This window comes from Ranitomeya variabilis, chromosome 2 (genome assembly GCF_051348905.1).
Source record: "Ranitomeya variabilis isolate aRanVar5 chromosome 2, aRanVar5.hap1, whole genome shotgun sequence".
In the NCBI taxonomy this organism is placed as follows: Eukaryota; Metazoa; Chordata; class Amphibia; order Anura; family Dendrobatidae; genus Ranitomeya; species Ranitomeya variabilis.
In genome coordinates, this window is record NC_135233.1 from 790,147,173 (window position 1) to 790,164,864 (window position 17,692).

The window sequence follows — 17,692 nt, forward strand, 5'->3', positions numbered from 1 at the left end:
TTTTACACACATTTTTTTCAAAACCTTTTTAAAAAATAACAATTTTTGAAATTGAGTATTTTATTTGAAATAATTATAAATGTTGAAACCTTATTAAATAACAATTAGTTATATACAAACAAGCCTTTTTAGAATTTTTATGATTGTATCATTGGTGTAGACAGTGTTTCCCAGTTATTAACTATAACTCGTTGCATGTAAAATTCCAAAATATAAATATTTTGTATTCATTTTTAAAACACAACATAAGTTAATTACATAAAAACATATAATATTTTTAAACAACGGTTATTGTTATACACAATCAATAAATTAATAACTATTCTAAAGCCATAAATTCGGCTGCATAGTCATTGCTATGCTTAAAACCCATATATTCATCATCATCGTCTGGAAAAGCAAAACGGACTTTAGTTACAACACACGACGGTATGGGTCGTCTGTTTCCGGCACCTAAGTAGCCGTGGATCCATGCTGTAAAGCTTCTATATGCTGTTTTCCGTAGTTTTCTGAAATATGTAATAAAAAAAAATAACATTAATTTTTCCATACTCAACAAAGACATGGTATAACTTGTCATTTAGACATGAAATGCCAAATTGTATGATATTTTGATTGTTTATATTATTCACCCAAAATTTTTATTTTTTTTAAAAATAAAAAGTTAATTAAAAAAGTAAATATTTTTTTAGTTTATTATACCATTTCTTAATAAAGGAAATACAACAATTACAGTTGTACAGTTACATAGGGAGTGCACATGCATTCTTATTGTGTTCCATTAATCACAAATAGAGTCACACATTATTTATGTTTGTGTTGTAATATTAAAGTCGAAATATACACTAATAATGTTTTTATTGGAGGAAAAAGACAAAGCTTTTTTTTTGGCAGGATGCTAAAGTAATGGATTTGTATGAAACATATAGTATTAATTGTGATTTTTGTGAAAACTTATATTTAGTAAAATTTAAATTATTGCAGAGCAATAATACTATTTAGTTGTGTTTTACCAAGCATGATTGGTAGATCGATAATTAACAGTTACCAGTTTGTTTACATTTTTTTTCCTGTGTAAACTGCATGATTAACGGCTGCAAGACAGCCTGATTACCTGTTTTGATTTGCTGTTTGATATTGATTACACTCATGTCTTCATGCAGTGGCATAACTAACACTGTGGCAGCCGTTGCCACTGTGAAGGGGACAGGAAGTTCAGAGGCAATCCTCAGCATGTGGCAGTGCAGGAGATCCCTCCCGCATGGCAACATTCCAAGTCGTTTCTCGTGGTAGTTGGCAACCGTGGAATTTGAGAGCCGAGTTAGGAAGCAGGTCCAGTTAACAAGGTGAAACAGCTTCTCCTGCTCTGCAGCCCAGGTAAAGAAGGCGAGAGCGTGTGAAGGTGCAGGACATCACAGAGCTGTTGTAGTCATAAGAAGATGAGATTCTAGTTTACATAAGCCTCACCATTACCAGAGAGGAGATTGTGAGATGTGTAGATGAGCTGGTGTGTGTGTTTGTGTGTGACATATCTATAGTGTGTGTGTGTGACATCTGTTGTGTGTTTGTGATATATGTAGTGTTGAAAATTTCAAGTGTGTGTGTGTGTGTGTGAATTCTGTAGTGTGTGTGCGCTCTATCTGTAGTTGGTGTGTGTGTGTGTGTTTGTGTGTATGATATATGTACTGTGTGTTAGTCAGGAGCGTAACTACCAATGTTGAAGCAGGTCTGGCAAGTAAGGGTCCCAAAAAGTCAGAGGATTCCCCCCGTCGCAGATGCCCCTGTGAAATATAACAGCGTCTATGATGGCGGTTGAGTTCAAATCAATGATGGAGTTGAGAGCTTCATCTGTTGATCCCTCTCCCATCATTCACCTCTGCCTTTGAGACAGCGGGTGCGTGGTGACATCACTTAATTGCGCACATGTTGTATGCGTGGCACAGGCAGTGCAGCATCTGCACATGTGATGGTGTCCGCCATATTGGCAAACCCTGTGGCGGCTGCTGGGACTGGGAACATGCGGCTCCGGAGCTAATGTGGGGCACGTGGACTGAAGAATACCAGGAGGGCCATGCCGCAGCGTATCAGCCATGTGTAGGATCCGGGGATGAACATGGAGGTGTACGTGAACGGTAGTTGTGAGGTGTGTCTGCTGCCTGTGTGTCACCGTCTCTTCCACCAGTGTCACTTGCCCACTGTGACACCTGCCCCGTTTACTCCCTGCTCTCCCGTGCACCATGTCCTAGTAGGTCCCTAGTTTCAGGTCATTGTGCTACTCATGGACCCCCGTACACACCTTGTTTCTCCTCCCCAGGTCTCCCAATGCTCCCATGCCCTGAGTTCTCCTGGACCCCCCATGCATTCCAAGGCCCTTGTCCACGTGTGACTCGTCTGCCCTGCTGTCAAGTCTCCCCTGTCACCTTTCTCACCGTGTGTTCTCCATCAACCCTGTCCTTGTAATCCCTGTGCCCCCTTCTTCACTCCTCCCAAGTATCCGTCCAGTATTCCTCTGTCCCCTTGCAGGCATGGTGTCCCTATCCACTGTGCCCTTGGAGTTCCTTTGTGTCAGTCTCCCTTGCCCAATAGTCCACTTTAAGCCTTCTCTCCAGCATCCTAACCGTATATTTATCCCCTTATGCCTGTATTACTTGCTCCCTAGCCACCCTATGTTACACTTGTGCCTGTCTCCCCTAGCCCCCTTGTGTCCTTATCCCCTGCCCCCTAGTCACCATTTGCTAATGTCTTTCTGAATGCCCCTGTATGGAGGGGCTGCATTCCACTATGACGAGGGAAACATTATATTTTTTTGATTTTACATTTTATTGTATGGCAGGGATGCAGTATACTCTGTGGGCTGGCTGTATTATACTACCTGTGGGCTTAATTATACTTAATTGAGGAGTAGGGTAAATATATTATACTATATGAAGAACTAGGGTGCATCTGGGTGAATTGTCCAACATCTTTGACGATGTTGAAGCATTATACTATATGGAGCACTATGAGGAGTAAATTACACTATATGGAGCTGTTAGCAGTGTATTTTAATATATTGAGGACTATGTGTAGTGTATAATACAACATGGAGGACTGAACAGTGTATTATACTGTATAGCGGATAATGATGGTTGTTTAACCCCTTCATGACCCAGCCTATTTTGGCCTTAATGACCTTGCCATTTTTTGCAATTCTGACCAGTGTCCCTTTATGAGGTAATAACTCCGGAACGCTTCAACGGATCGTAGCGATTCTGAGAGTGTTTTTTCGTGACATATTGGGCTTCATGTTAGTGGTAAATTTAGGTCGATAATTTCTGAGTTTATTTGTGAAAAAAACGGAAATTTGGCAAAAATTTTGAAAATTTCGCAATTTTCACATTTTGAATTTTTATTCTGTTAAACCAGAGAGTTATGTGACACAAAATAGTTAATAAATAACATTTACCACATGTTTACTTTACATCAGCACAATTTTGGAAACAACATTTTTTTTTGCTAGGAAGTTATAAGGGTTAAAATTTGACCAGTGATTTCTCATTTTTACAACAAAATTTACAAAACCATTTTTTTTAGGGACCACCTCACATTTGAAGTCAATTTGAGGTTTCTATATGGCTGAAAATACCCAAAAGTGACACCATTCTAAAAACTGCACCCCTCAAGGTGCTCAAAAACACATTCAAGAAGTTTATTAACCCTTCAGGTGTTTCACAGCAGCAGAAGCAACATGGAAGGAAAAAATGAACATTTAACTTTTTAGTCACAAAAATGATCTTTTAGCAACTTTTTTTTAATTTTCCCAAGGGTAAAAGGAGAAACTGGACAACGAAAGTTGTTGTCCAATTTGTTCTGAGTACGCTGATAGCTCACATGTGGGGGTAAACCACTGTTTGGGCACATGGTAAGTCTCGGAAGGGAAGGAGCGCCATTTGACTTTTTGAATGAAAAATTATCTCCATCGTTAGCGGAAACCATGTCGCGTTTGGAGAGCCCCTGTGTGACTAAACATTGGAGCTTCCCCACAAGTGACCCCATTTTTGAAAGGAGACCCCCCAAGGAACTTATCTAGATGCATAGTGAGCACTTTAAACCCTCAGGTGCTTCACAAATTGATCCGTAAAAATGAAAAAGTATTTTTTTTTCACAAAAAAATTCTTTTAGCCTCAATTTTTTAATTTTCACATGGGCAACAGGATAAAATGGATCCTAAAATTTGTTGGGCAATTTCTCCTGAGTACGCCGATACCTCATATGTGGGGGTAAACCACTGTTTGGGCACATGGCAAGGCTCGGAAGGGAAGGCGCGCCATTTGACTTTTTGAATGGAAAAGTAGCTCCAATCGTTAGCGGACACCATGTCGCGTTTGGAGAGCCCCTGTGTGCCTAAACATTGGAGCTCCCCCACAAGTGACCCCATTTTGGAAACTAGACCCCCCAAGGAACTTATCTAGATGCATAGTGAGCACTTTAAACCAACAAGTGCTTCACAGAAGTTTATAACGCAGAGCCGTGAAAATAAAAAATAATTTTTCTTTCCTCAAAAATGATTTTTAGCCCTGATTTTTTTATTTTCCCAAGGGTAACAGGAGAAATTTGACCCCAAGATTTGTTGTCCAGTTTCTCCTGAGTATGCTGATACCCCATATGTGGGGGTAAACCACTGTTTGGGCACATGCCGGGGCTTGGAAGTGAAGTAGTGATGTTTTGAAATGCAGACTTTGATGGAATGTTCTGCGGGCATCACGTTGCGTTTGCAGAGCCCCTGATGTGCCTAAACAGTAGAAACCCCCCACGAGTGACCCCATTTTGGAAACTAAACCCCCAAGGGAACTTATCTAGATGTGTGGTGAGCACTTTGAACCCCTAAGTGCTTCACAAAAGTTTATAACGCAGAGCCGTGAAAATAATAAATACGTTTTCTTTCTTCAAAAAAATTTTTTTTAGCCCTGATTTTTTTATTTTCCCAAGGGTTACAGGAGAAATTGGACCCCAAAAGTTGTTGATCAGTTTCTCCTGAGTACGCTGGTACCCCATATGTGGGGGTAAAGCACTGTTTGGGCACACATCGGGGCTCGGAAGGGAGAGAGCACCATTTTACTTTTTCAACGCAAGATTGGCTGGAATCAATGGTGGCGCCGTGTCGCGTTTGGAGACCCCCTGATGTGCCTAAAAAGTGGAAACCCCTCAATTCTAACTCCAACACTAACCCCAACACACCCCTAACTCTAATCCCAACCCTAACCACAACCCTAACCCCAACACACCCCTAACCCTAGTCTTACCCCTAATTCCAACCCTAAGGCTATGTGCTCACGTTGCGGATTTGTGTGGATTTTTCCGCAGTTTTTGAAAAATCTGCAGGTAAAACGCACTGCGCTTTACCTGCGGATTTACCGCGGATTTCCAGTGTTGTTTTTGTGTGGATTTCACTTGCGGATTCCTATTATGGAGCAGGTGTAAAACGCTGCGGAATTGCACAAAGAATTGACATGCTGCGGAAAATGCAACGCAGCGTTTCCGCGCTGTATTTTCCGCACCATGGGCACAGGGGATTTGGTTTTCCATAGGTTTACGTGGTACTGTAAACGTGATGGAAAACTGATACGAATCCGCAGCGACCAATCCGCTGCGGATCCGCATCCAAATCCGCACCGTGTGCACATAGCCTAATTCTGACCCTAATTCTAACCCTAATTCTAGCCCTAAGTGCAACCCTAGCCCTAAGTGCAACCCTAGCCCTAAGTGCAACCCTAAGTGCAACCCTAAGTGCAACCCTAGCCCTAAGTGCAACCCTAGCCCTAAGTGCAACCCTAAGTGCAACCCTAAGTGCAACCCTAGCCCTAAGTGCAACCCTAAGTGCAACCCTAGCCCTAAGTGCAACCCTAAGTGCAACCCTAGCCCTAAGTGCAACCCTAAGTGCAACCCTAGCCCTAAGTGCAACCCTAAGTGCAACCCTAAGTGCAACCCTAGCCCTAAGTGCAACCCTAAGTGCAACCCTAGCCCTAAGTACAACCCTAAGTGCAACCCTAGCCCTAAGTGCAACCCTAAGTGCAACCCTAGCCCTAAGTGCAACCCTAAGTGCAACCCTAAGTGCAACCCTAAGTGCAACCCTAGCCCTAAGTGCAACCCTAAGTGCAACCATAAGTGCAACCCTAGCCCTAAGTGCAACCCTAAGTGCAACCCTAGCCCTAAGTGCAACCCTAAGTTCAACCCTAAGTGCAACCCTGGCCCTAAGTGCAACCCTAAGTGCAACCCTAAGTGCAACCCTACCCCTAACCCTAACCCTACCCCTACCCCTAACCCTAATGGAAAAAACAAAAATAATTATATTTTCTGTATTTTATTATTGTCCCTACCTATGGGGGTGATAAAGGGGGTGATTTATTTACTATTTTTTTTATTTTGATCGCTGTGATAGAACTTATCACAGCGACCAAAATGTGCAGGAACGAATCTGCCGGCTGGCAGATTCGGCGGGCGTACTGCGCATGCGCCCGCCATTTTCCAAGATGGCGGCGCCCATGAAGCAGACGGCCGGACACCGGGAGGGACATCGGAGCTAGGTAAGTATGGGGGGGTGAGACCGGAACACGGGGGGGGGGATCGGAGGACCTGGGGAGCGGACAGGAGGACCGGGGGAGCCGACAGGAGGGAGGAGGGGAGCGGAACGGAGATCGGGGCAAAAAGGACGACTGGGGGGGCGATCGGTGGGCTGGGGTGGGGGCAGATCGGGGTCTCCAGCCATGGCAGATGCTATTGCAGCATCGGCCATGGCTGGATTGTAATATTTCACCATTTTCATAGGTGAAATATTACAAATCGCTATGATTGGCAGTTTCACTTTCAACAGCCAATCAGAGCGATCGTAGCCACGGGGGGGTGAAGCCACCCCCCCTGGGCTGAAGCACCACTCCCCCTGTCTCTGCAGATCGGGTAAAATGGGAGTTAACCCCTTCACCCGATCTGCAGGGACGCGATCCCTCCATGACGCATACGCTGCGTCATAGGTCGGGAAGGCACAGACTTTCATGACGCAGCGTATGCGTCAAAGGTCGGGAAGGGGTTAATACAAAATTGAGAAATGAGCATTGTATTACACTATATGGAGGAGTATGAAGAGTGTATTATGCTATATGGTGCACGTTGAGGAGTGTAATTAAATTTTATGGAGTAGTGTAAAAAACTATATAGAGGACTGAGGAGTGTACTATACTATATGGGTGACTATGGTGAGTGTATTTTCCTTGAAGGAGGACTATGGGGGTGCATTATACTTCTTATATGGATTCCCAATGAATTTTATGTTAGCCCCGGATGAGTATAATAATTTACTTTATTATAGAAATTACCTAACAATTAAATAACGGTGGACTAATATAAGGCAGGATGGTGTTCACCTTAGTTATGCAACTGAGGTGACACTAGAAAACTGTGCAATAAAACTATAGTGTGGGTAAAAGTACGTTTGAGAAACTGATTTTGTTATGAAAATCTTTTGGCATGGTGGGGTGGAACTTTTAGAAATTTTGCACTGTGGCCCATAACTTTTGGAGTTACGATACTGTATTCAAGGTGTGAATTATCCCCCCAAAATTTAAAACAGATTAGAAAAGTTAAAGTCAATGCAGTTTTAATTTTTAGGAAACCATACAATCGTACTTTTGAAAAACATATAGAATATTATGCTTGCTCCGGAGTAAAAATAATACTGTAAAAGTAATAACCTTTTCATTTCCTTGGATGGAGGTGGATGTAAATTATGATCCACAGTTCTTAGTACAATGTTAACTGTTTCACTCCGTTCACAGAATGTGTGAAAAAACTCGTGTAGAGTTACACAACTAAAATCCAACATATATGGTTCAGCATTTGGAATTTCTTGACAACAAATTGATTCAATAGCGGTTGGCATTGGAACACAGTTTCCACATTGACACCAATCATTTTTCCCACTTCTATTTTCATCCGTGTCATCGTTGAATTCAATGTAATTTTGATTGTTGATCCGCAAAGGGTTGGAAGGAAAGCACTGTTCACTTTCACAATCCCCACCAAATTTTCGATGAAGTTCTGCAAGCATTGTTTTCATCTGTGGAGAAATGTAAAGTAAAGATTTATTATTATTTTTTCAATTTTAAAATTTGTTAATTAAACATTTCGATATAGTTAGCATATATTTTTTCTATAGGTGTCTCTCTGTATATATATTTATATTTAGATATAGATGTATAGTAATCGTAATCTATTTAGATATTTAGTGAGATATATTTACATATATTAATACATGCTACATCATGTAATGAGATGCAGGGATATATATGTGTCGATGATGCCAGGAGGGTGAGTCAAATGTGTTCTGCTACCACAACCACACTCCACAGCCATAACAGATTGTGTTGAAGTCTCTAGGATAATTTAATTACACAAACTGCCTATTATACAAGAGTATATCCGTTAAACACACCTCTTCATCAGTGCTATCAGCATGAGTCATCATGTTACTCTCTGGGATCACAAATCCTTCATCCAATGGTCTATCATCAAGATAATTAATATCAATAACATTGTTTGTTGAGTTACTGGCAACATGTTCTTCCTCAGCAAATAACGTCTAAAAAAATAAATGATAAATTTTACATCAATTTTTATAGTAACATAAAATGTTAATGAAGTGAATAATTATTTTATTGTTTCGTATAAAATGAGAATGTATTTTATTAATTGTATTATTGTTCAAAAATAAAAGCCTGATTCCGTGTCGAAAGGCATGATTAATAAGCACATTGGATAAAATGTGAATGAGCAGTAACAATAATACACTAAATATATGTGTTGTTAGCAAGGTAAAAATATTTTTATTTATTTTTTGGCTGTATTGAAAGAAATAAAAAATTGTTTAAAATTTAAAAAAATAATGACAACAGTATTTGGTTTTAAATATATGTATATGAAAGTTTAATATAAATATTTAGAAGTTCACATACCTGTATGTCTTCGTATTGATCTTCAACAATACATGACAAAACGTTGTAGTTTGTTTGCAACACCAACTCTGAATCATCTCCCCTTGATATTTGCATTATTAGACCATCACCGTCAGTTATCAAAATGTTTTCTTCTGCCTACAATACATAAAATCAATATGTTAAATATTATATTAAAACCATATCATGAGGCTATTGACCAATTAAACGCATAATCGTCACAGCGCTCTGATGTAGAGTAATATTATATCTGCAATAACCTTTGAAAATAATACTATTATGAATGTTAGTAATTAAAAAATTCTGCATTGTACACTTTGGTGTGATGTTTAACCCAAGCGCCGGTAGTCATATTGACTTAACAAAGTACTGAAAGCTCAACCAACACATGCCCCAAGTACAGCGCCATAGTTATAAAGTCAGGCAAAGAAAATGTGGAATAGAAATTCAATAGATACAATACTTTACAATGGTTGGATGAATGTGATGAATCAGTGATAATTAAAAATTGAAAAATAAAGAAAAGTAGGTAGTTGACATAATTATCTGTGAACAATAATACCGTATAAATATTTACAAAAACTTACAATTTTTTGAATAACGTGTTGAAAAAAGGTGTATTACAAATACAAGTATTGATACTTCACCATCATGGAATCCTCCTTATTGCGTCATTTTAACTTTCCTTAAAACTTCACGTTATTTCTAAATCATAATGTAAATTTTAAAAATGTTGAGATCCTAAATTAATATTTCTAGGCCCTTCAAAAAATGAATATAATTACATATATTTTTTATTATTATGGTGCTTTGACCTTAGGTTCAAGGAATATATTGTAATCAGATTTCGTATATGTTATTATTATTCTTCTCCGCGTTTTCCACAATTAATGCTGCATGAACCACTCGGCGCAGAGACCTCGTTCTGGCTGCGTTTCAAAGCCCTTTGTGGGGACAGGTGTGCTATGTATTTGAGGAGTTTTTTTGTTTGTTTTTTTAAAGATAGCATTTCAAACCAAAAATTTCTCAGACAAATTCATAGCAAAATTTCCATGACCACAAACTTGACCTTCCAAAGATGGCAGCTATGCAAATTTATGGCATCAATTTTATGACATGATCATTTACGAAAGTAACAAATATCAAAATAAAGTGACTATGACACTCACACACTGCGACAACCGACACTCCTATACCCTTACAACCTACACTGTAAGTGACCCCCCATCCTGTATGTTAAAGGGACTCTGTCACCTGAATTTGGAGGGAACAATTTTCAGTCATATGGGCGGGGTTTTCGGGTGTTTGATTCACCCTTTCCTTACCCGCTGGCTGCATGCTGGCCGCAATATTGGATTGAAGTTCATTCTCTGTCCTCCGTAGTACATGCCTGCACAAGGCAATCTTGCCTTACGCAGGCATGTACTATGGAGGACAGAGAATGAACTTCAATCCAATATTGCAGCCAGCGGGTAAGGAAAGGGTGAATAAAAAACCCGAAAACCCCGCCCATATGACTGAAAATTGTTCCCTCCAAATTCAGGTGACAGAGTCCCTTTAAAAATAACTGGCCCCGTTTCCGTGTGTGAAAAGTAACTGCACCCCCCCTTCCCATTTGTTATTAAGTAATTGCACCCACTTGTTCACGTGTTTGCAAATTAAGTCAAACCCCGCTACCGTGTGTGAAAAGTAACTGCACCCCCAGGCTCATTTGTGAAAAGTAACTGCACCCACTGGCCCTTGTGTGATAATTAATTGAAACACAATGCCCGTGTGTGAAAAGTCAGTGGACCCCTGGTCCCGTGTGTGCAAATTTATTGCCCCCCCCCCCGATCCCTTGTGTGAAATTAACGGCAACCCCCCTTCCTAGTTGTGCAAAGTGCTGCTGCAAAGCTGGCAGCGCTGTTCAAGCACCATGTATTTCAGTAAGGAAATGGCCATTTAGTTTTTTTAGTTTGCTTAATTGTACTTACCACATTAATTACTGTTTCCTGTTCAGTGCTTTCCATTCTAATACTAAAAATCTAAAAATACAATGTTAAACAGAAAAATAACTTGTTAAAATTGTAAAATTTTTGAAATGTTAATAGCTTTTTTAATATATATATAAAATGTTATACAGATATTCTTTAAAAAGGAGGCTTGAAAGTCAATCTTGCACCACCACAACATATAAGAGGTAAGTAAAAATTAATCTGGGTCTTATGTCCAGCACTGTCAAATTCCGACACTGTCCCGTGAAATGTATGCAAAAAATATAATATGATACTCATCAAGGGGCGGTGCATGCATATGTGATGGACGTTGCGTATTGGGTACGGCACTTCACTTTTTCATAAGATGATGTACTCTTCTTGTCTTCCTGCATAAGCTACGGTGCAGGCATACTTAGTCTGCCTTGTTACAGGTAGAGTAAATACTGCAGTGCGCCGGAGTTTAGGATTTTTAACCTTTCCATGCGCCCGGGCACTGCCTTACACGGAGCGTGACGCCCATCCAAAAATACCGTGACGACCATGAAAACGTTCTGCAATGCCCATTGAACATGACCGCCCCTGGGTGGGTATAATATAAAGTCTTTGATTTCTTATTTTTATGGATACATTGTGGGGTTATCTATAGCATTACAGAATGCATTTCAGAATGCTGTAGATAAGCCCTTAAAATGGTGGCCTCAGTTCAAATCCATTGTTTGTGGTGACAGCTTACCTATTAGAAAACATAGATAATTCGTCTTAGTTTTATTGAAAATTTTAATTGTTATTATTGTAGTAGAATTATTTTGTTTCAGCACAGGTTACTTTGCATTTTGATGTACGATAAATGTTGAATTTCTGAAATATCATATAACAATTATTTAATAGATAGCGTATATAAAACATAATGTGAAGATGAAAGCAATGATTATCATAATTTTATAAATGTTTTGACATGTGCCCGTAGTTTCCATATCTCATTATCAAATTTTGCAGTGATTGTACGTTGTAAGCATGGTTGGAGTCTTTAACATACGCCCACTACCTTTGATGGATTGTGTATTTGGCTAATGTTTTCGATAAGCCACTGATATAATGTAAAAGACCATGAAAATATTAATTAAAATAATGTACGAGTGTGGATCAGATTAACCACAATGGCCCTAGTGGGTCTGGTTCATTGCACGGCGAAGTTGTTATATTGAAGAAATTTAACAAAATAGACAAACAAATATTAAATGCGCAAAAGGTACCACCAAACAATCAACGGATATGTTGACAGCTAATCATTGCTTATGTATAGGACCATTCATATATTACCCTTACTGTTAACCAAAGTGGATATATGGCACTATATAAAAAATTTTCCAAACTGTATCAGGATTAAAATTACAGATAGATAGCAAAACTTCATGAATCCCATGGTGTGAAGCAAGTAACGATGTTAGAAGTTTGACATAGAATCCCCAAATAAATTTAAAAAAAAAAAAAAAGGGTGCTGCCGCGGAAATTTCTGCGCCAGAGGGGGAAAGCCGATGGCCGTGGACCAATATTTGTAGCCTGCTATGAATATCAGCCCGCAGCTGTCTGCGTAGCCTTTAATGGCCATTAAAATAGGGGCCCCCCCCAAAAAAAAAAATTACGTGGGGTCCCCCTATATTTTATAGCCAGAAAGGCTACGCGGACAGCTGCGGGCTGATATTCATAGCCTAGAGAGGGGCCATGGATATTGCCACCCTCCCCCCGGCTACAAACACCAGTCCCCAGCCTCCCCGGAAATGGCGCATCTTTGGGAAGCGCCAATTCCGGAACTTAGGCCCTCTCTTCCCACTCCCGTGTAGCGGTGGGATATGGGGTAATAAGGGGCTAATGTGACCTTGCTATCGTAAGGTGACATTAAGCCGGGTTAATAGCAGATAGGCGTCAATAAGACGCCTATCCGTTATAAATCCAATGATAGTAATGGGTTTATAAAACACACGCATTGTTTGAAAATTTATTTTTAATATTCTTCATTTGACCATACTTACCATAGTTCTGCACCTGTAAAAATACTAAAATCATACACCGTATACTACCTGTATTAACCGGAGTACAATAACTATCGCAGGTCCCACGACGATCTCCCGTATAGAACAGTGAGATCGGGTGATGTCACTGCTCTATAGGACCCTCAGCGACACACTGACAGGAGACAATGGCTCCTGCACTGCATCACTGAAGAGGTTAACCTTAGTTCATAGTCTCAGTTTCTGTCAAAGGTGCCTGAACAGCATTGCCAGAAGTGAGGCCAGGGACTATTTTCTCACAATGGTGTAGGAATATATTGTGAGGAACACATTGTGGATGGATATCTTCCATCATTGTGTTCCTGTAGCCCCGGGAGAGCAGTCACATCAACAGATGCTCCTGCTCTCCACGGTAGATCGTCGTGGGACACTCGTTTACATTGGATTTCTGCGGACAGGGTGTTAATTAATTTTTTTTGTTTAAAGATGACACTGGCTTCGGGGATAAAAGTGACAAGTGATGGTGAGTATGTAATGTATGTTATATGTACTGTATGTCTGTATTGTATGTATGTTGTGTATGGTGTATGTTGCATGCTGCATGTCGCATGCTGTTGCAACTCACATGCTATCACATGTGGCATGGTTCTGCATGTTGCATTCTGACGCATGTTTTTTGCATGTCTCATGTGTTTGCATGTCGCACGTAGTCTGATGTTGTTGCATGTAGTCGCATGTTGTTGCATGGCGCATGTACTCGAATGTTGCATGTTGTTGCATGTAGTCGCATGTTGATTGTTGTTGCATGTTCTTCCATGTAGTAGCATGTCGCATGTAGTAGCATGTTGTTGCATGTCGCAAGTTGCATGTTGTTGCATGTCGCATGTCATTGTATTTAGTCGCATGTTGACGCATGTCGCATGTATTCTCATGTTGCACGATGTTGCATGTCGCATGGGGTTGAATGTTGTCGCTTGTCGCATGTTGCTGCATTTAGACTCATGTTGTTGCATGGCACATGTAGTCGCATGTTATAGCATGTTGCATGTAGTGGCATGTTGCGTGTAGTCGGTAGTTGCATGTCGAATGTAGTCGCATGTAGTTGCATGTCGCACGTACGTCACTTGTTGCATGTCGCATGTAGTAGCATGTTGTTGCATGTCTCATGTAGTCGCATGTCGCATGTTGTTGCATGTTGTCACATGTCGTCTCATGTAATTGCATGTCGCATGTTGTCACAATTTTATTTCATGTTGATGCATGTCGCATGTAGTCGCTTGTTGGCGCATGGTGTATGTAGTTGCATGTGTCATGTAGTCGCATGTGGCATGTTGTTGCATGTCGCATGTAGTTGCATGACGCATGTAGTCGCATGGTGCATATTGTTGAATGTCGCATGTACTCACATGTAGTCTCATGTTGCTTGTCGCCTGTTGTTGCATATCGCGCATGTAGTCGCATGTTGCGTGTAGCATGTTTTCATATGTCGCATGTTGGAATTGCACGTTGCATGTCGAACACAGTATGTTGCATGTCAAATGTGGTAAGTTGCTAGTCGTATATCGCAGGGTGTATGTCATAAGTGTTTATGTTGCCGGGTGTATGTTTTATGTAATCTGCTCTTAGATAGATGAGATAGACACATAGATATACAGAGGGAATAAGAAAGTTAGAAGGTATACCATAGATAGAATGGGATAGCTAGCTGAAAAGAGATAGATAATAGATAGATAGATGGATACATAGATAGAAAAATAGATATATAGTAAGAACGATAGATAATTGATAGATAGAATGATCGATAGATAGATTAAAGATAGACAGATAGAAATAACGATAGATAAATAGATAGTAAGAACGATAAATAGATAGAAAGATCGATAGATAATAGATAGATAGATAGAAAGAACGATAGATAGATAGATAGAAAAAACAATAGATAGATAATAGATAAATAGAAAGATCGATAGATAGAATGATAGATAGATAATTGATAGATAGAATGATTGATAGATAGATTATAGATAGACAGATAGTTTAAAGATAGACAGATAGAAATAACGATAGATAAATAGATAGTAAGAACGATAAATAGATAGATAGAAAGATCGATAGATAATAGATAGATAGATAGAAAGAACGATAGATAGATAGAAAAAACAATAGATAGATAATAGATAAATAGAAAGATCGATAGATAGAATGATAGATAGAAAGATAGATCGATAATTGATAGATAGAATGATTGATAGATAGATTATAGATAGACAGATAGAAAGAACGATAGATAAATAGATAGTAAGAACGATAAATAGATAGATAGAAAGATCGATAGATAATAGATAGAAAGAACGATAGATAGATAGAAAAAACAATAGATAGATAATAGATAAATAGAAAGATCGATAGATAGAATGATAGATAGAAAAATAGATATATAGTAAGAACGATAGATAATTGATAGATAGAATGATCGATAGATAGATTAAAGATAGACAGATAGAAAGAACGATAGATAAATAGATAGTAAGAACGATAAATAGATAGAAAGATCGATAGATAATAGATAGATAGAACGATAGATAGAAAAAACAATAGATAGATAATAGATAAATAGAAAGATGGATAGATAGAATGATAGATAGATAATTGATAGATAGAATGATAGATAGATAGAAAGATAGATAGATAATTGATAGATAGAATGATAGATAGAATGATTGATAGATAGATTATAGATAGACAGATAGATTAAAGATAGACAGATAGAAAGAACGATAGATAAATAGATAGATAGAAAGAATGATAGATAGATAGAAAAAACAATAGATAGATAATAGATAAATAGAAAGATGGATAGATAGAATGATAGATAGATAGATAACTGATAGATAGAATGATAGATAGATAGAAAGATAGATAGATAATTGATAGATAGAATGATAGATAGAATGATTGATAGATTATAGATAGACAGATAGAAAGAACGATAGATAAACAGATAGATAGTAAGAACGATAAATAGATAGATAGATCGATAGATAATAGATAAATAGAAAGATCGATAGATAGAATGATAGATAGAAAGATAGATAATTGATAGATAGAATGATAGATAGATTATAGATAGACAGATAGAAAGAACGATAAACAGATAGATAGTAAGAACGATAAATAGAAAGATAGATCGATAGATAATAGATAGATAGAAAGATCGATAGATCATAGAAAGAAATAACGATAGATAGAAATAACAATAGATAGATAGATAATTGATTGATAGATTGATCAATAGATAGAATGATAGATTAATAGATAGCTGTATAGGTATAAACAACGATCGATAGATAGATCCATAGATAGATAATAGATAGAAAGATCAATAGATAAATTGAACGATAGATAATATATACTTCGAAAGATCGATAGATAGAAAGAACGATAGATAATACATACATCGATAGATAGATAGATCAATAGAAAGAACGCTAAACAGATAATAGATAGAAAGAAATAGAAAAACAGATAGCAAGATAGATAGATAGAAAGATAGATAATTGATAGATAGATAGAATGATAGATAGATAGATAGATAGATGATAGATAGAAAGAACGATAGATAGATAGATAGAAAGAACAAAATATAGATAATAGAGAGATAGATAAAAAAAAATCGATAGAAAGAAAAAACGATACATAGATAATAGATAGGTAGAAAGATGCTGAAGGGAGAACGTTGTGAGGTGAAGGCTGCTGGTAGCCATGAAATAGGATGTCTGTGCCAAATCCTTGCTTGCTCTCACTAATTGGGTGCATTTAACACCATCTGTATGCGGATTTTCGATAGTGATGTAGAATCGGTAGCAGAACAGTTTCAAGTATGACCAGCGGTGCATGTAAACACTGGCAGTGTTGATGGTGAGCTGAGATACGTGAATCGATGCCCCATGTCCTGGATGAGGTTGGCAGCTTGTTGCCGGTACGACAGCTCCTTATCGGCCTCCACTACGCTGCGCCTGGACGGGCTGATCTCCAGCTCCTCCCGGGTGAAGAACCAGCAAGGATTCGGCTCTCGGCAGTCCGCCATCACCGTCTGCCGCTGAACCCCAGGGCGTCACAATCACCGGAAAGATATAGATAATCGATAGAAAGATAGATAGATAATAGATAGATAGATAGGAAGAGCGATAGAGAAATAAGAGATAGAAAGAAGGATACATAGATGATAGATAGATAGAGCGATAGATAGATAGATAGATAGATAGATAGATAGATAGATAGATAGATAGATAGATAGATAGGTAAGGAATCTTGGCACCAAACTTACGATCGCAGCTGGGGAAGAGAAACTGTTACCGGCATCCACATAAACACAACGTGCATATGATAACTTCCGGGGCACCCAGGGAGTGACGACCCGCGCATGCGCACTGATGTAAAGTGTGCTATGCCCACAGATGGGAAAAGCATAATACGCAGGCGCCAAAGTAGAATTAACTGCGCAGGCGCTAAACACAACGCCAACGGCGGTAATAAATTTCGCAGGGAAACGCAAGAGGTGGGGGAGGAACCGTTATTTCTCAACGCCCATATGACCTGACCAGACTGAGTGACAGCCCAAAACGGAGACTTTGCAAAGATATTTCGGCAGCTTCGGTGGGTAATAAATGCATAACACACACACTAATGTAACGCCCACCTCTGCCCCTATTTAACGCTGTTT

The 17,692-nt window shown here is 39.0% G+C and overlaps 1 protein-coding gene across 1 annotated transcript; it reads right to left on the bottom strand.

Moving 5' to 3' along the window:
- Window positions 1–225: 225 nt before the first annotated feature.
- LOC143809925 (uncharacterized) lies at window positions 226–17,692 on the bottom strand. The gene is made up of 6 exons (XM_077292882.1): window positions 17,297–17,692; window positions 10,958–11,008; window positions 8,985–9,122; window positions 8,465–8,611; window positions 7,725–8,089; window positions 226–509 (listed from the first exon to the last, which is right to left on the bottom strand). Exons 2-6 carry the CDS (start codon window positions 10,991–10,993, stop codon window positions 320–322), a joined length of 876 nt encoding a protein of 291 aa, XP_077148997.1. The 5' UTR covers window positions 10,994–11,008; window positions 17,297–17,692; the 3' UTR covers window positions 226–319.